At 44.9% G+C, this 20,309-nt stretch overlaps 1 protein-coding gene across 1 annotated transcript in view; it reads left to right on the top strand.

The window, feature by feature from the left end:
• Positions 1-20,309, top strand: part of AGPAT4 (1-acylglycerol-3-phosphate O-acyltransferase 4) — a 120,055-nt gene that overhangs the window by 68,572 nt on the left and 31,174 nt on the right. Inside the window, 3 exon segments of the mRNA XM_015414654.1 lie at positions 4,394-4,563; positions 16,287-16,448; positions 17,587-17,740. Coding sequence (XP_015270140.1) covers positions 4,394-4,563; positions 16,287-16,448; positions 17,587-17,740 — 486 coding nt within the window.

Below are 20,309 nucleotides of genomic sequence, written 5' to 3'. Positions count from 1 at the left end.
AAAAAAGATCTCAAATATGTATAAAATATTATTAAAATGGTATACGGAAGATGAGACAGTTAAGGAACAAATGTTAAAGTGGGCAATTAATATGAATAAAGAAGTGACGATTGAATCTTGGGAATATTTGTGGAAAAATTCTATTAAGATATCGACTTGTACCAGTGTTAGAGAAAATTGTTATAAAATGATGTATAGATGGTACATGACTCCGAAAAAAATAGCAAATATGAACCAAAATATGTCTAATAGATGTTGGAAATGTAAGAAACATGAAGGCTCATTTTACCATATGTGGTGGACTTGTGAAAAAGCTGTGGATTTCTGGACGAAAATCCACAGTGAAATGCAGAAAATACTACAATGCTCTTTTAAAAAAGCACCGGAAATTCTGCTTTTGGGATTAAAGATGGAAGAAGTCAATGCGACAAAAAAAACCTCTACTCTGGTACTTAATAACGACAGCAAGAATGATATATGCACAATACTGGAAACTGGAAAAAGTACCAGAGATTGAGGACTGGATTCAAAAAGTTCTGTTCATGGCAGAAATGGACAAAATCACAAAGAAATTAAACAACAAAGAAGATGAATTTTTTGAAGAATGGAAGGACTTCAAAATTTATCTGGAAAAGAACTGGGATGTGAAACAAAACTTACTGTGTTTAGAACAATATTAAGCAAATTGTTGTTATCTATAAGTTAGCGACAAGAAACAAGATGTTAATAACTGATGAAATATATATGAGTGTGGGAAAAGGGGTGAAAGCATTGCGGGAAGCCACAGGAGGGGGGAAGGAGTAACGAACGTAGGGTAAGCAAAGATATTCTTTTTAAAGGTTTAATGTTTAAATGTTGGATTCCTATGAATGAAAATAATAATAAAAATTTTGTTTACCAAAAAAAAAGAATAAAGAAACAAAAATCTTGACCAATGTATATTTATTCTAGAATATCTGCGCATGTTACAGTTACAGCATATGCTGTTACACATTCTCAAAAGCGGGAGACAGATTTGTAGTTGTTCATTGTATAGGGGGATAAGAACATAAGAGAAGCCAATGTTGGATCATGCCAATGGCCCATCTAGTCCAAAACTGTCACACAGTGGCCAAAAATACCAGGTGCCATCAGGAGGTCCAGCAGCGGGGTCAGGACACTAGAAGCCCTTCCACTGTTTAGCACTCTGCTGCTTCACAGTGTTATTACTTTTGCTTTGTTAAATAGCTGCTGTTGAGATAAATGACCCTGATAAATTTCTGAATTGAGCACAAATTTCTCCAATAATATGGAGAAGAAACTAATTTTGAGATCATGCTAGCTTTAGATGTCCAGGTACCTAAAGACAACTCCAGGTAGCTGAGTTCAGACTGGGTGATCTTCAAGTGTAAAAACAACACCCCCTACAAAGACATGAGTGAGCCAAGCCAGCTCATGACCTACTGGATAGAAGTGTAGATTTTGTGTGTATGAGGCTGTGCCCTGAGATGAAATAAGAAACTAACCTCCTGTGCCTTTCCATCCATGTTAGTTAATAGTGCTGAAGTGGGATCTTGGTGTCAGATTCCAGCAAGTTGGCATGACAATGGTCCTCATTTCAGACCACAAGTGATTGTTAAAGAATTTGGTCAGCTCACAAAGTCTGTATGCAAACTGACTAGTGCAATGTACAGTAAAGTGGCATATGTACTGTGCATGTACTTGTTTTGTTTGTCATATTGCTGTTGTAAGGTTATTAAAAGACACAAAATAATCTCACAAAGTATTCTTAACATAGCTTTTCTAGAGTTTAACCCTGGAAATTTTCCAAAAGAGTCTTTCAACTTTACCCTTCTTCCTTATATGGAAACGTAAATTGTCAACCATTGGGGTTCTGTGTAAGTTTGTGGAATAGTTCTCTGCTGTCAGTAAAATATACGGAATGTGCAGGAGAGCACTTGAGCATTTGAAATGTAGATACTTTAATTGATGAAGTAGTAAAATAGTTGAGACATAGTGTAACTACCTTTTACAAATGTGTGCTGGAATTCGTTATTCAGTGAAAGGTTTTGCATCTATTTTAGGAGCAGCTGAATTAGGACTCTGATATTAAGTGAGAGCTCTTCAGGCGAAGGAACAAACTGCAACCTTTCAGAAGCCATTTTCTATAGAACAGATTCTTATTTGACAGACGGTGAACTCAGGAGCATGTGTGCCAATTTAGAGTTTCTCTAATAGACTTGAGGAAGAGATCTCTTGACTGAGTAAACCTGACAATATATGCCTGCCAGAATCCTGCTGAGGAGTATCATGGTTCAAATTCTGACTTTCTGCTGCTCCAAACACATCACTTGTCTGTCTCAAAGAGGAGGATGGATCCATCTGCAGACCTGTGTACACATGGCTAATGTAAAGTTTAACACAGAGAAGGGATCTGAAGCACCTCTCCCCCAGTTAGAGTTGTAAATACATGTTTTCCCTCAGTAATGCATATGGAAGCTTCAAGGGGAGATGGCAACTTACATTGTGAAAAGGGCTTGGGTTGCCAGCTCTGAGTTGGGAAATCCATGGAGATTTGGGGGTGGCACTTGGGGAGTATGGGGTTTGGGGAATGGACGGACCTCAATAGGATATAATGCCATAGAGTCCACCCTCCAAAGCAACCATTTTCTCCAAGAAAACTGTAGTGTGGGAATCAGTTGAAATTCCAGGAGTTCTCCAGGCCCCACCTGGACATTGGCAACACTACTTAAGGAAAAGAATTAAGCCTGTCTTTTTCAGTGCCATGGCCCTGAATTAAGAGTTCCCTAGGGTTACCAGCACTGTCTTAGCAAGTGCCAGGAGATTTTGAGGAGGGAGGAGTTTGGAGCAAATGTGATGGCATTTCTAGGTAATGTTCTAGGAATTCTCCCAATCTCTGTAGTAAAGACTGTAGAGATACAGGGAAATTCCTAGAGCTTCACCATGCAGACCATTCTTTTCTCCCTCTTCTCAGTTTTTCCAGGGTGGGGGTTTGCCTGCCATGGGCAGACAAGTGACAAGCCTAGTCCTCAGTGACTGCTGTGAACAAGAACAACAAAACCTGTGGGAGATCTATTCCTACATCTCTTGCTGTGCTTTCTAGTGGTTCAGCCAGATGCAGGTCAAAGCTATTATTCCCTGTTTCCTATTTTTGTCCTCCTCATGTCATTGATTACTTTCTGGAAGTTAGGTCTGCCTGGGAGGGGATGGTTCTGGGGGAAAAGCAGTGGTGAGGAAGGTTCTACACTCCTTCTCTCTAAATGGTGCTCCTTTGCTTTATAATTATGTGGAAAAACCTGTGTTCTAAGTAAGGCAATAGTTGTGTTCCCCTGCGTTCCCCCCCGAAATGACCTCTGCCTTTACTTCCCCAGCTGCCCTGCGGGAGCCACACAATACGTGTAAAAGAACCACATGTGGCTCCCAAGCCATAGTTTGGCCACCCCTGTTCTACACCGTTCAGTTTAAATGCTAGGTATAAATACAATAGGTTTGCCATTTATCCACTGTCAGTGAGCAGTTTACCACCTACTGTCAATTATTTGAGGAGTGGGAGAAAAATGGGGCAAATAGCATTGCTGGTGACACTGTTGGAATTTCTCCGGTCTCTGTGTTCTAGGAATCCCTTCAGTCTTTATGGTAAAGATTGGAGGGATTCCTAGAGCATCATCCAGTAGTGATGTTACATCCTCCAAACCTCCACCCAGAAATGACATCACAACTTCTGTGCTGCACTAGGAATTTCCCCAGTCTCTATGGTCTTGACATCCACTCGTGATGTTGCATCCTCCAAACCTCCACCTGTAAGTGATATCATACCTTTTGTGCTGCACTAGGAATTTCCCCAGTCTTTATGGCATAGAGTATGTCATATCACATTGCCCGAAACTCCACCCACCCTAGGCACCCCCCAAAAATCTCCCAGATTCCATGCAATACAACAACCCTATTATGAACTAAAACCAGGCAGTAAAGCATTAAAAACAAGGCTTCAAAAGGTATGCATCTGTTTCCTTTAGTACTTCTTCCAAGAAGGGACCACAAGGGTACATGGTCATTAGTGCTACAGGTTTTTTAGAACCATGTCAACTGTTTTCATTAGACTGTATCCAACAACACAGTTTCTTTGACAAAGCATTATTTCCATCTATTCCCTCTCTCACTACAGACCACCATTTTGTCTCCTGTTTTCTTCTAGAGGCTCTGCTTCCTCTCAGAACCAAAACTGGTGGGCATCTGAGTTTAAAGAAGGGGAAATGGGAAAGTCCTACTTTGCAGGTGGTTGGGGACAACCACTGCGTTCTGAGGAAACGAGAGATTTATAATCTGTCCAATAACTGGTATGTAGACTCCTGTGTACTGTTTATATTCATTGATGTGTTGTTGTTTGTTCCAGAGCTGGTGATGTTGCTGGAATGGTGGTCAGGCACTACTTGCACCCTCTACACTGACCCACAGAGTTACCTCAAGTACGGGAAAGAAAATGCCATCGTAATCCTTAATCACAACTTTGAAATCGACTTTCTCTGTGGTTGGAACTTTTGTGAAAGATTTGGGGTTTTAGGGGTGAGTTTTTGACTAGCGTTTAAAATGTTTACATAACAAATCAGCTTTCACCCAGAGTTTGGGCAGCTGTGGTGGTGGTTGTTGCTTGAATGCCACCTTCCTCTGAGTCTTTTACACACTTGCTTTTTATTGGCATAGAAGTGTTTGCACTGTTTTAGACGAGGGATAATGTGGAAGGATGTGTGATGATGTGCATCAGTCTTGTATAATTAGCAAATGACTAGACCTAGCCCAGCAGTCATATATTGTGGCTTTGCAAGCAGCAGAAATAAAAGATTTTATGAAGTTCCCAGTGGCTTAACATTCACAAGTTATACAATCTTGGTAAGTATAGCAACTGTTAGTGCAGCAAAGGCTGTTTGTCAAAATGATAAAACTGGAAAGCTGCTGTATTGGTACTAAATTAGTATTATAATATATTAATATTAAATTATACACAGCCGTTCGTGAGTCTGAGACCTTCATTCTGTAGCTGCTTGGGATTAGAGAGCTCTTAAACCTATCAGTGAGACTTGTCTAGATGCTCATCTGATTCAAGGGACAAGCACCCAGTACGGCAAATGGCATTTGTTCCTGAGGCAGAGCCAAAGCTTTGTATGTAGTCTTTATAGCATTGACTTACAGCCTATAAATATGGTGATTTATATCACTGCTGCAGGGCTGGGTAGTCGGCAGTGTCAGCAGCAGTATTTACATACTAGGAATAAGGCCCATTGTGGAAATAAATACAATGAACTCTAGAAAGAGGCTCTGGGAGAGTGCCCTGGCCTTGGGCATTCAGCGTCAATTTGCTATGGCAACCACAGCAAGGTACAGTGACACAGAGTCCACCATTTTCTCCAGAGGAACTGATCTCTGCTACTTGAAGAGCAGTTGTAATTCTGAGTGGTCTCCAGCCCCCACCTGGAGATTGGCAACAATGGTTTCCCAGGAGGAAATGGCTGGTTTGGAGGGTGGAGGTTATGGCATTGCACCTGTCTGAGGTCCCACCCCTCCACAAACCCCACCCTTTCCAAGCTCCACCCCTCAAATCTCCATGAATTTCCCAACCTGGAGTTGGCAACCCTATCTCCCTCCCAGCCAACCATCAACCTACCTCTATCTGCCCCTCTGACTTCAGCTTTCCATCTCCTCCCCCCCTCCTTCCTAGAGAGCAGTTGTAATTCTGAGTGATCTCCAGCCCCCACCTAGAGACTGGCAACAATGGTTCCCCTGGAGGGAATGGCTGGTTTGGAGAGTGAAGTCTATGGCATTGTACCTGTCTGAGGTCCCATCCCTCCTCAAACCTCACCCTCTCCAGGCTCCACCAAATCTCCAGGAATTTCCCAAACTGGAATTGGCAACTCTATCTCCTTCCCAGTCAAGTATCAACCTGCCATTATCTGCCCCTCACTCTTCAGTTTTCCATCCACACACACACACACCTGCAGGCTCTACTGTGTGATCTCCAGCCCTCACCTGGAGATTGGTGTTGTCAATGGTTCCCCAGGAGGAAAAGTAGTCTTTCTCTGCTGAAAGTCTTGACCGGTCCAAAATCACCCAGTCAGCTTCCACAGCAAGAACCTGGGTCTAGCAGACTCTGCTCTGAAACCCTGACTGCTATGTCTAGGGTAGCCAACCTCCAGGTGTGGCCTGAAGAGCTCTAGGTATCACAACTGAACTCCAGACAACAGATCTCTCTCTCCCCCCCCCCCAAGAAAATTAACTGCTTTGGATGGTGGCCTCTATAGCATTCTGTTCAGCTGAGACCTCTCCCCTCCCCAGACTCTGGCTTCCTTAGACTGGCTTCCTTAGACACAGAATCTCCCTACCTAGAGCTGGCAACCCTTTAACTTAAGAAATTCTATTTGTATTACATTTAGGAAAGTGTAAGGTACATCTTAAAGTACCTTTATAAATTTAATCCATCCTAGAGCAGCAGAATTGCCTACAAAGAATAATTTTTAACCATTTCCCTTATGTGCTGGATGAAATTAGATAAAGTATAGAGTTAGGAATCAATATGCCTTTACTTACCTTATTTATTCATTCAATTTTTATATAATCTATGATGGTTTCAGTGTGATGGGCAATGTGAGCTTTTGTTGGGCAGAAGCCTCAGATGCAAGTTGTAGTGTGTCAAGTTATGTTGATTTAAACTCTCCTTTAAGCATTTTGCTCTGGCTTGCCTATCGACAAAGCCAATATGATTTTCCAGCAAAGGTAGCAATACCATTCCTCTGTCATGAACACCAGGAGAGAGCTTGTCATCATTAGCCACTCAGCTTCAGTGGTAGTAAATAAAGCTTATACTAGTATTTCAGGGCTAATTCAGATATTGTGTTAATCACTTGTAGATGGTAGCATTACAGTGAATTGTATCTGTCAGTGAGCCACTGCAGATTAGTTCTTGTGTGTGGAACTTCTTTATTGTCTAATGTGGATTCTCAGTAAAGTGTACAGGTGCTTCTGTGAATCAGCCATTAACTTAACCAGTTTAGGCAGATTCTAGAGAACTGAAGGTTGCCAAGTAAACTCAATTGGGCTGCCTTTGGAATGAGGGAAAGGGTTCCTTCACGGCTTTAACTCTTGGTTTGTGTTTCCATAGAGTCCATGTCCTGGTGCTTTGCTTATGTTTCTTGTCCCCAGATCTCTTGGGCTACAATCCTGGTTTTGACATCAGAAAAGTCATAACTCTGGCTCCCCCTGTTCCTGGCACATGGTTATGTGATGTGACTTCGTATCACTTTTTCCAGCTCAGTCACAGGTCTGGAAAAGTTGAAGTCCGCTGATCTACAGCCACATAAGGCACAGCTACTTAATAAGCTTATTATGAATCAGTGTTTATGGATATGTTGAACTTTAGCCTTAAAACCCACAATAGAGAAAGCATGTGAAGAGGGCTCGATTTTTGTAGTCTTTCTCAAAAGTTCACATCACAGCTAATTTCATTGTTGGATATGCATCTTCAAATTCTGAACGGCCCCAGGGATAATCTTAAAAAAAAATAAATCAAAAGGACCTGCAGAGAGGAGAAAAACACGGGGAAAATCAGCATTCCATTGTTGCTTTGTAGGATACAAGCCATCATTTATGGTGTATTCTGTTATCTCCCAATCAAAGTAGAATTTTTGCTCACAGGACTCCACAACTTAGAGGGAGCATTGCTCCCAATTATAAATTAGCCATTTTCTTAAGTGCATAAGTCAGGGGTGTTGAAATTTGTTATGAAGTCCGGATCTGACATAAATGAGACCTTGTTGGGCCAGCCATGTGTGTCATAAAATGTAATGCCAGGTGGCAGAGATATAAACTTTATAAAGGTCACAAACACAAAAGTTTTTTTTTTACTTACCAACATGTTTAAAACATTAGCACTCTTGCAATATTTTGTTTATTTAACAGTGTCTGATAACTGACACCTCTTGCTCTGAATGATTGCATCAAAATGTCTGTGCTGTTGCAATCTTGAGTATGCTGTTCAGGTGTGTATCTGTAAGCTGCAAACCTATGATGACGCAGCAGCAGCAGAACTGGAAGAAGCGGGAAGGGCCCAGGTAGACGAGGCCCACCATTTGTGGGGCTGGACGGGGGAGGAAGAGGCTACCCAGATGCTGGGTTGGGGGGTGAGGCCGGGCAAGCGGTGGGAAGATAGGTGCCTCCCCTCCCTCCTCGGGCCAATGGCAATGCAACAGGGTGGTCGGGAGGGGAGGCCTTTAAAGAGGGTGCAGGCTGCTCGCCATCCCCACCCGACCAATGGAGAACAGAGAGCTGTTTGCCCACCCATCCCTCCCTGTTTCGTGTGGCATTTGGAGATGAATATTGTAGGCTGGGTTAATGACAAAGGGTGTTTGCGGGTCTTAGTTTGTTTGTTGTTAGTTTACTGTTATAGTACTATAGTGCACATTTCATCACAACTATTGGCGGTAACAGCATGGGGCTGGATCCATTTGCAGAAATCAGCCTGCGTGCCATTTTCTGGAGGCGGGGACCCCTGTAAGGGTCTTGGCGTGAGGGCTGAAGGGAGCAAGCAAATGCAAGGACTAACAGCAATTGTCCTCACTGCCAGATGGCAGGGGAGTTCACAAAGGGGCAGGCGTCCATGTGAACCCTGGCAACCTGCCATCCTGCAGTCTCTACCCATGCTGGCTGGCTGGGTAATGGATACCTTGGCTGGTGGATGGTTCAGCCAATGGGTCGACTTTGGTGGACCCATGCTGTGCCAATGCCTATTACAGCTGCAACCAATAAAGTTGTGGCCAATTTTATCCACCTAATTTCCAAAGAAACTGTTGTTTGAGTGGTCAATTTAAACAGGGCAGTATAGGGCTGGCTAAGCCTCTCCATCCCAAATAAGACCTGGAACTGCAAGCAGAAGACAGCCAGTTCCACCGCGGGCCTGATAGAAGCTCTCCAGGGGCCTGATTGGCTACCGGGCCACATGTTTGACACCCCTAGGGGCAGCACAGTTTGCACTTCTCATTCTTGACTAAATTTTGACAACTGCTGTTCATAATGCTGTTTTGCTGTGTTGGCTAATTCTTCTGTTTTTCACCGACTTTGAGTTTGGCAGATGACATCAGCTGAGGCCCATGGAGATTATTTATTTATTTATTATATTTATAACCCGCCCTCCCCACAAGCGGGCTCAGGGCGGTTCACATTGCCTGGCACAGGTTCCTATACATCAAACATTTAAAGCTTAAAACACTATTAAAACATTTAAAACATTTAAGCAATCAACAATATTCAAGTAAAGTGCAGTCAGTGATTATTACCCAAGATGGCATAACATGTCATGTAGGCTCAGATGGTTACAGGCTCCTAAGCGTATTGGCTCAAACTCACTACAGCCAGCCTCCACCACAGGTATTAATAGTGGTTGTTGATAGTAATGTGGGCGGCTCCTAATTGAAGGCCTGGTGGAAGAGCTCCGTCTTGCAGGCCCCGCAGAACTGCATAAGATCCCGCAGGGCCCTGATCTCCTCCGGGAGCTTGACTGGTTATTCCAGGCCCCAGGGAGGCCAGGCTCATGGTTACTAGAGCCAGGGCCTTCTCAATGGTGGCTCCTTACTGGCGATCGAGGAAGGGAGCCAGCTGCTGGACCAGCTGCAGATGGTAGAAGGCCGACCTCGCAGTGGCTGCTACCTGGGCCTCCATTGCCAAGGAGGGTTCCAGGAGCACTCCCAAACTCCTAACCACCAGCGCAGGCACCAATGACACCCCGTGGAAGGCCGGGAGTGGGAGCCGCAACCCCAAACTGCTCTGACTCAGGCACAGGACCTCTGTCTTCACCGGGTTCAGCTTCAGCTGACTCAACCTGAGCCAACCAGCCACAGCGTGCAATGCCTGGTCCAGATCTTCCAGTCTGGAGTCTGACTGACTGCCCAACATCAGGTAAGAGCTGGGTGTCATCAGCGTACTGGTGACATCCCAGCCCAAACCTCCTGGCAATCTGGGCAAGGCCTCTTATGGGAAAAAAAACCCTGGTAATTTGTTTAGTGAGGTATTGTGGTAAAGAATTGTATCAGAAATAGCACCACAGAGGTGCTAGTGCCAAACAATAATCACAAAACCCTTTAATATAAATCTGATGAGGTTGGGTCTTGCGAACATAACCATTTTTGGTTACAGTTACAAAGTGAGGGATAGGGGATGTGTATATGACCAAAGGCTACAATAATTCAACCCCTAATGCAGCTACTTATGTGCATTCTTTCGCATGGAACTGCTGGAAACAACTGTTCACAATTAGTGCCTCTGATTATCATTGACTTACTGTGCATCAGGTATGTCACGGCTCAGGTGGGGTGTCACCTGACGCTGCCACCACTCTGGAATTAGGATCCCTTGAGAAGGCCCAGAGCACCCTCCCAAGACCTTCAGACCTCCCTTTTGGCTGAATAAAAGGCGTGAGGACCAGGCAGAGTACAACAAGGAAAAGGTTTATTTTATAGGAGGTCAAACAACAAGGTGCAGAATAACAGTAAGTGGGTGAAAATAAAATAAATCAAATGCCCTAACGCGTCTAAATATATACTGTCCCTAGCTCACTATTCCAAGTGGCACTAGACTACTCACCCTTCCCTCAGGATGAGGGTTTCTTCCCTGCAGCAGCCTTCCTTCTGGCTCTGCCCTCTGGGAAGAAGAACAGCTTTTCCTGCTACTCCAGATTTTTTATTCCAAGCCCTACTCTTTTCCTATTGGTCAATTTTGGCTCCAAAACCTCTCATGGGCTTCTGGGAGTTGTAGGCCCAGCCTCACCTACTGCTAGCCAGGCTCCCTGGGCCTAGCAGGCCTCTGGTGGCACAGCCCAGATCATGACAAGGTAGTACTACAGTGACCATTTGCATGCCTGTATCTTTACTCAAATGTTGTAGTCCCCTGGCTGCCAGTGGCACTTGCTTTGAGGTCACTGAAACCAGGTCTTGCAGACACACACAAAGTGAAAGCATGCCTCATGGTCACTCCCCCACCCCATTCAATCAACACTCCATCCAGAGACTTCTGCACCATCCCAGGGTACTTGGGGGAGTTGCCCCATGTCACACTCCTATGGGCCTGCCAGCCTGAAATTAGGGGAGATACAAACTGTACATAATCCTTATGGGTGTGACTTGGGCCATGGACAACCGCTGTGACATATTACCTCGGGCACTGATTTATCATTATTGATCTCAGACTTGTTTATATCCTGTGATTTTAAATACATATGTTAATTTCCATCAAGCTATTTTACTTACCATTCGTAGCAAAATTATTGTATTTCAGTCACTGTAGTCTATTGCCTTGATTTTGCAGACTGTGATGTTTTGCATGATTAGGGCACGCTGGATCTGCATGTTCAGAGGCCCAGTACCCTGGTTTGCTTCTTTCACTAAAGTAAAGTTTTGACGAACTGTCAAGGGTTAATGCCTACCAGAGTCTTAGAACCTTTGACAAAATTGTTTTTTTTTGGGTGGGGGTGGGGGCTTGATTGTCTCTTCTGTCCTTTCTTAGTTTATGGCTCTTAATACTGTACCTTAAGCCTGAACCTTTGGCGGTTACCATAATTATTTTCAAATTTCTCTCTTTTTTTGTGAAGGATAAAATGTAAAAAAATAGGAACTAGGTCAATTCTTTCTTGTCCTAATAATCAAAGCAAAAAAACAACAACAACGCCACTATATCGCTTGACAGTAGCCTACAAGGTGACCTCAATATTTAACACAGAATCAGTTCCCAGGATGGGATTGTTCACGTGTGGATGGCCATTTGCCCCTAGACTGGCTGTTGGCATGCATTACAGTTGGTTGCAGAGCTCCTGTGTTTCACTTTGTTCAGTGGCCTAAAATGTTTAAATCAGATGATTGTTGATGGGGACGGAGGAGGATGTTGAAGTGTTGTACTAGGGCCGAACAAATGAAAAGGGAACCACATTTATCCAATACAAGAAGTGTTTATTTTTCAGTGGATGCTAAAGGAACATTTCACACAATTTGTAGCTCTAATTTCCATTTTGACAGCTTAGTAAGGCATCTTAATAACAGAATGTAAGCTGGCAAACAAAGAAGAGAAACAACAAAGAGCATCCTGAGGCAAAATGTCCTTGTTACAATCAAGGCACTGTTTCTGGTACTGAAAGAGGGGAGTTCTTAAAATCTGATGCAGGCTATAGTGCATGGGTGATTTAAAATCTGTATGATAAATTGAGGGTGATGCCTAGTTTTGTGGTAAGATTAATACTGCCTTTTTCGATAGGTGGTGAAAATGTAATCAGGCCAGTAATTATTGGGAAAAGGTAATGGATTTCATTTGGGGTTGAAATTGTAATCCTTTTGTAACCCAGAACTGGTATTATTGAATTGTATTGTAACAGTACCAAAAAGATTGCATGAATGTGTTTTTGAATGCCATTACAGCACCATGTTTAGTGTGAACAAGATCTTTGGGGAAAAATTCATCTAGAAATATGGAAACATTACAGGGTATAATTGTTTCACATATGTAGTTAAAAAACATACAGACCTTGAATATATGGAAAAAGGCATTTCAACACATTGATCAGTATGTAAACATATTTTTTCTTTCATACTTAGTTTTATTTTCACTGGGTTTGTACATCTGTCCATTCGTGGTATAGAAATAATTTATAACATTTACAAAAATGACAGAAGTAAGGGGCAGGATGGAGCTGCACTTCTGGAAATCCAAAAGGCATTGCTTCTTGGCTTTTTGGCTCAAGCACTGCCCTTCTGCAAGGCTGGGAAACTCTAGGAAAAAACCTACACATGTTCCCTTGAATTGTGGGTGACCTGCTATGGCTGATTTCTCAAAACTTCGTGCTGGTGCTTGGGCCTGCACAGATGGCATGAGCAGAAATGCTTCCAAGTCTGAGGAAGGGCCAATGGAGTTGAGCAGGCCATGGTCTGATTTCATCCCCATTCTCTGGAAGTTGTAGGAGAGAGATCTTAAAGCCAAAGAGTCCGTTCAGGCAGCTCTTTAGATCCACCACAGGCACGATTCCCTGGTGGATTAAAAATGCACGACCAGACACAAACATCTGGGAAATGTCCCTGTTCCATGGACATCCCATTTTGCCGTGCCTCCTACCCGGACTTAAAAGACAGTACTTTGAATCTAGAGTTTTCCGGACCCGACAGCGGACTTTCACCTGTCTGATCATTCCACCAGCGCGCAATCCTCCCGTTGGGGTAGTCTGACATCAGACCATCCCGAGCGGGCGCGATTTTAAAAAAACCACCACCCAATATGCGCTTAAGCGCATTTAAAAACGAGGCTGTGGAACCCTGATCTAGCGCCATGAACACTTTAATGCTTAAGAATTACCCGTGATTTTGAGGACGATCACTTAATGCAGTGGGAGCTGGAGGGGGGGATGGGTCTTTCAACATGCAAAATAGTCCCTCCAGTTAGCATGATCTCAATGGCAAGGGGGATGGCCGGGACTCATTTAGGCTACGCGTCCCTCACGCAATGCTTTGAACATTTGATTCTGCACATGCGCGGATCTACAAGGACGCGCAGTCATGCCCATGCATAAAACGTTTTTAAAAAAATATCGCACACGCTTCCTTCAGTGGACGCCGTCTAGACAAGCCACAGCGGAAGCAGCGTGCAGTAAAGCGATTCCCCCGGGGGTGTCTGGTAATGCAAGGATGGATTTTAAAAATCGGGATCAAATTTGAGCCGGCATCATGGCGGGATTGGCTGCTTGTCTGAACACACTCAAAGTCCTGTTTAAGGAGGCAGGTTGGGCAAAACAAAAGCAAGAAAAGGCTGAAGTGTGAATCTTCACACCTTAGGTTATCACTGCCACCAGTCCCCTTACTAGAGACCAAGGGACAAAGTCTCTAGTCCTCCCAGGTCTAAAAACAAAGTTTTACTTACTTACAAGGACACTTACAAGGTTAGTTCCAGAAAACAATTAAACTGGTACTTGTAGCCAATATGAGCTAAAGTACTGGGTTCAGACTGAAGCCCCCAAACCCAAGAACACCACAAATATAAGTAAACTGATTTATTAGAAGAAGAGGAGGAGGAGGAGGAGGAGGAGATTGGATTTATACCTGCCCTTCACTACCCAAAGGTGTCTCAGAGTGGCTTACAAACTCTTTTCCCTTCCCCTCCCCACAACAGACACCCTGTGAGGTAGGCGGGGCTGAGAGAGCTCTGACAGAAACTGCTCTTTTTCAAGAACAGCTCTTATCAGAACTACGGCTTGCCCAAGGTCATCCAGCCAGGTGCAAGTGGAGAAGTGGGGAATCAAACCCAGTTCTCCACTACACCAAACTGGTTCACAATTATAAAATTGTGTAGGAATATACAATAAAAGATCAGTGAACAGATAAAATGATAAAGCTATATAAGTAAACACATTTACAAACACTGGTTCAAGATCCAGATGTTACCCAGCAAGACTGAGTCCAACAGGGTTTCGAAGTCCAAGACAAGGGCTCCAGTCAGCATGACCCTTCCAAAATCAAGACGTTAGATGTATTCTGGACAAAGGGCAAAACTCGAATAGATCTCTTTTATAGTCAATGACCTGTGTTGGCCTGATTCTAGGTGACCAATCAAACATATAGCAAATGATCTAACTTGACCAATCAGATATGTTACTAACCAGTTGACTCAACCAATCAGGTGAATTTGCCAATTAGACCAGACACTCTGCAGCTGCATTGGGTCAAAGTAAACAAGCACCTTCTCCTGGCCATGAAATCAGGCCCTAACTAGGTAGATAGGGTTGCCAACTCACTTTTTGTTGGGAGCGGGGGGCTCCCGGCCAGCGTCCTCTTTGTTTTCCCCTCAAATGGCGTCGCCCCGCCCCCAGCGTGTGACGTCACTTCCGGGTGACGCACGCGTGGGGGTGGGGTTTCCCCCGGGCCCCGATTCCGCAGGAGCGGGAATCGGGGCTCGAAACCGGGGGGAATTCTGCCCCCCGGGGGATTTGGGACCCCTATAGGTAGACCGTATCCTCCTAGATTCTTGTGGCCTTGAAACTGCCAGGCCAAATTGTCTGACTGGCACCTGGGTTGTCGCTCATCTCTTTGAAGCTACTGGACCTTAGTTCTCAGAGAGTGAAACTTCCATGATTTTTTAGCTAGGCCTCAGCTTGAACCATTGTTTGACTTGATAAGAGACTATGAAAAGGCCTCGTGTCTTGACAATACTGTCCTCAGCTGGAGTACATCACCACCCAATTTGCAAGCATGCTTCAAAAGTCATTATTCATCTGCTGTTTCCACCAACCTGCTCCCTCCCCCTCAAATGTTGTTGCCAAGTTTGACATAGTAAACTTGGGGAGAGCATTTTTTAAAATTGACCTCTTCTATTTAAGTTTTGTTTTTACTTTGTTGTAAAGTATTCTGCCTAAAGAAATACTTAGTTCAGACTTTTGTATAGTTTCATCACAAACTTCTTTCTCCATAGGCAGAATTCATCAGCCATATAAAAAAGTTATAATGCTTCCAAAGGTCATCCAGTTGAAACCACCAACCAATCCAGTCGAAACCACCATCAGTCTTGTATTGACCTTTAAAGATTAGGTGTGTAAAGTACGTACTGGTACCCCCTGTATGCCAAATACAGATTATCCCTTGTCCTCCGTGGGATGATGGCAAAAAAAGTGCCTTGTAACATGTAGTTTTGTGAGTTGTAATTAACTGTTCCTGCCTGCAAAAGGGATGGGTGGAAGGTGTAGTGCAACCACTACTGAAATGTTATCATTTTATCAGTCCTCCTTTAAAGGAGAAAGCTGGGATATAACACTTGGTTAAAATCAATGGATTGGATCTGGCACACAATTTCTGCTTGCGCTAAACCTCTTGTGCAAGAAAAAGACTCCAGTAGCCACTTGACCTACATCAGATTTGTGCAAGTTCTTGTGCAATCAGTTTCTGGGTACTATAATATATGGAGATAAATGTGCTAGATGTTGCACAAGATCTTGCACAAGCAGAACTGTGCTAAGTCCATTTATGTTTCCTGTTGCTCCATCAATGGATCCAAATCAATAACTAAGGGCTTCAATTATCACTTATAGTGTATATAAATCCTTGAAAACAGACTTCATCCTTACTATTAGTGTTAAATTCTTATTCCAGGACTGTCTCTATATAGATGTATGAGTATATGGAATAAGATGGGTGTCTTATCTCTTTAATTTTTCCCCTTTCACTGTACCTGTAGCTTTATCTGCTTTTCCCTTAAACCTCTTTTTGTGTTTGCCTTTCTTGCAGAATGCCAAAGTACTTGCAAAGAAGGAACTTTCCTACATGCCAATCATTGGTTGGATGTGGTATTTCCTAGAGGTAGTTTTCTGCAAACGCAAATGGGAGGAGGATCGAAAAACGGTCATGCAAGGTCTGCTTAATCTCCGAGATTATCCTGAAAATTTCTGGGTAAGTGTTGACAGTACAGTAGAGCTGATCCATCTGGAGTTCCTGAAAAGGGAAAAGATGGAATATAAATACATTAAATAATCATGATAGTACAGACAGTGATTCATTTATTTTTTCATTCTTTTGTGCCGCATTAAAGTATTGGAAGAACAAGGCACTCCTTTTCTACCACTTATGATTCATGCTCCAGTGATTTCTCTCCTTGACTATTGCATAGATCTCTTTTCTGGTCTTCTGCTGTCACACCTCACCCCCCCCCTCACCTCTGTCCCATATTCTGCTGCCAAAACCATTCACCTCTCTTGTTGTTCTGACCATATTTTGAATATGCTGAATAGAACGCTGAATATGCTGACGCATTTGGCTAAAACAGACAGTGGAGCAGTTGGCTAGAAAGATCATTGTTGCTGACATGTCTGCGCTAGGCCTTGCTGCATAAAGGCCAGGTGACTATCCACAATAGTGCTTCGTAGTGCTCTTTGCTGCCTGGCATCTCTTAAATAACTGAATGCACGTCAAGTCTAGACTTTCTGCAGATTAATGCTTATGAGTCAGGTGTATTCTTATGATTTATCTGCAGTGGTGCATGAATTTACATGGGTCAGCAATTGTAGGTTCGAGGGTTCAAATAAATGACACAACACACAGAGATCTGTGCAAGCTCTCTGACCAAGCTCAGTTCTCTCTCTGTCCCAACTGTACTGACTGTTCTCTCTGTACCTCTGATCTGATCTCCCGAACTGGGTGTCAGCAGCGCTTTATTAGAATCAAGCAGGCTCACACATGGTACAGTGAAAACGTTACAAAATAGAAGAAGCCTCTAACTAGAATCACACTATTTTCTTAACAGAATGTTCTTTACGCTGAAACTCTCCTATCTTGCCCACTGTAGCCAAGTTCATTTTCTCAGCAAACTCATGCAGACTCAGCACACTCTGTGCACTGCTTGCCAATCTCCCGGCGAGAGCTTGAACTCGTCCCGGGCGTGCCTCACGGGAGTTGTTCATACTCCCACAAGCAATAGTCATTTTTTTACCTCTGTCCGAAATATCCTCCAGCACACAAAGGGTAATAATTATGTGATGACTCTGTTTTGTCCATTTATATTTTCCTTATCAAAGTTTTTTTTTTTTTCCAGTTTCTGATTCACTGTGAAGGTACAAGATTCACAGAGCAAAAACACCAGATCAGCATGCAGGTGGCTGAGGCGAAAGGCCTTCCCAAGCTTAAGTATCATCTGCTGCCACGGACAAAGGGATTTGCTGTCACCGTCCAGTGTTTGAGAAATGTAGGTAAGGAAAGCCACAGGGAGCCAACTCTAAGATGTCACTTAAAATCGCTTCTTTTCATAGCTGGCTATTAATTGTCTGTGACCCTGTGTCTAAAAAGCATCCATTTCCTTTGACTTGCACAAGCTGCTAACCTTGCAGATTTCTGAGGTTGTCTTCTGAGTGGCTTACAATAATCTCAGTGCCATGTGATTATTCTCCCCCCCCCCATTAATATACCTCCCCAGGTTTGCCGGGGGTTGCCTGATTTGGAGGGGCTCCTTCCTGCCAGCCAGCTGGCGGATAGGGGGAAGCCCCACCCTCAAGAGCGACCACCCGGCCTCCTCCCCGCCTCTCCCCAACAGTGTTTAAAGACTTCCATTAAACGCTCCTGGGGAGAGGCAGGGGCCGCATACCTGCACACTAAGCCCCAAATTTGGGGCTTGGGATGCAGGCGCTCACAGCGTTCCCCCCACCACCACCTCTCCCCAGCAGCACCTCTCCCCAGCAGGGGCTGTGCACCTGCACTCTTGGGGCTTGGAATGCAGGCGCGCGTGGCTTCCCCCCAGCAGCATGTAAAGGATGCCTTTACATGCTGCTGGGGAGAAGCGGGGGCGCCGCTCCCCAATGTGATGACGTCACTTCTGTGTGATGTCATCACATTAGGGACTCCCCACCCCCTCCAGGAACGCCCCCCAAAGTCCCCCGCTGGGGACTTTGAGGGGACCTGGCAACCCTATCCCTGATAAACGTTTTTAGTTATAGAATCTTTGTCTGATTCCTTTAGCTCTCATCTGTGATTGAAATGTATGTCACTTATTTATTTATGTAAGTACAAGAGGCGGGACCCGCGATACTCGCAGGGGGGGTTATCCCCCACGGCTTTCAGCCTGCAGAAGCAGGAGGACCTCAGGGCTGAGGAAGCGGCCACAGGTAAGCTTCCCCCCCCCAGCGGCAAAGCCTAAGCGGCCTCGTTGATCTCCTTCACCCCCCCTCCCCTAGGCTCCGGCGGTGAGGCCTGAGTGGCCCTGCCGATTTCCCCCACAGCTCCAGCAGCAAGGTCTGAGTGGCCCAGCCGCCGGACCCCACCGAACTCCTCTCCACCCCAGCTCCAGGATCTCCTCCACCCCCCTCCCCCGAGCACCGGCGGCGAGGCTTGAGCAGCCTCACCGATCTCCTCCCTCCCCCCCCCGCCCTCCTTCCCCCTCCGCCAGTCTCCTTGCCCCCCCCCCTCAGCTCCGGCGGCGCAGCCTGAGTGGCTTCCAGCCACTGGGCCCCGCCGAACTCCTCTTCCCCCCTGGCTCAGCCCCCCCCCACTCTCCTCTCCGCCCCCTGCTCTGACGGCGAGGTCTTGGGCTCATTGGTTGGCTTGTTTGAAGACACAGGCTGCGAGCCATAGGCTAAGAGCCGATGGGCCATAAATCCTTTTGCTCTTGCCCTTTATCTCTAAGGGCTCAGGCCCAAGTTTTTACAAGGTACCTAAAACAGGAATGGGAAAAAACAGTCCTCAGTAAGATATTACATAGCTGGTAAAGATGTTCCTTCTTTTACTCCTTCCCTCCCTTCCAGCTCCAAATAAAGGCTCAGCATGCAGAACTACTTTTGCTCACCTTCATCTCTTCTTGAGTGGACCATGATGAAGGAATCTGTCGTAAGACAAACTCTGTAGTGCAAAATAATGGCTTAGCAGAATGTCTGAATGACACCTTTGCCTAGTTGAGCTTGCTCAGTTTGTGCTGGCACTTTTGAAATCTCATGTGACAGTATTTATTTTAGTTAAGCATATTTATAACTGTAGGTTAAACAGCCTGCCAGTGTTTGTTTTAGTTTGCCACAGAGATAATATTTTTAACTGTTCAGGTTCAGCGTTGGTGACTGGAAGACTTTAAGCTTTTTACTCATCTCTTAATAACCAGTGGCTTGTGTGTGGAGGAGTGGTAGGAACACAGTGTTGTGTAGTGTTGACTCCCCCCCCCCTCAGACAGATACAATGCCATGCTGCCCACACTCCAGACAAGCTGTTGCCAGTCTCCAGGTGACAGCTGGAGAGATCTTAAAGCTTTGGTGCTACTTCAAAGTTCCCCAGGAGCCCAAAACAGAGTAGTGTTTTGGAAAATCTTGAGGAATTGTTTGGTGCATTAACGATGGGGCTCCTGGGGAACTATTGTTGCCAATCTTGGCCCAGCAGCCATCAAACCATTCTCTTCAACCCCCTGCTGTGCAGCTGACTTTCCCCTAGGGTTGCCAATCTCCAGGTGGGACCTGGAGATCTCCCACTGCTACAATTGATCTCCAGATGACAGAGATCAGTTCCCCTAGAGAAAATGACTGCTTTAGGAGGGTAGACCCTATGACATTATACCTGCTGAGTCCTTCCGCCCCCCCCCCGCCCAATGCTGCCCTCTACAGAATCCACCCCCCAAACCTCCAGGTATTTCCCTCCTTAGAGCTGGCAACCCTACATTCCCCTCAGTGCCTGTTGGGAGTGGGTGGTGGGGGAGGGGAAGGGAGTGGGCGACCGGAGGCTTCTGCCTCCTGTCTCCGGTCCTGGAGTGGGGGGGGGTGGAAACGGACCCGGCGGCCGGAGGCTTGC

Source organism: Gekko japonicus, unplaced genomic scaffold (assembly GCF_001447785.1).
Source record: "Gekko japonicus isolate JY-2015 unplaced genomic scaffold, Gekko_japonicus_V1.1 scaffold993, whole genome shotgun sequence".
Taxonomy (NCBI): Eukaryota; Metazoa; Chordata; class Lepidosauria; order Squamata; family Gekkonidae; genus Gekko; species Gekko japonicus.
The sequence above is the reverse complement of the archived record's forward strand: the minus strand, read 5'-3'. Positions and strand labels throughout refer to the sequence as shown.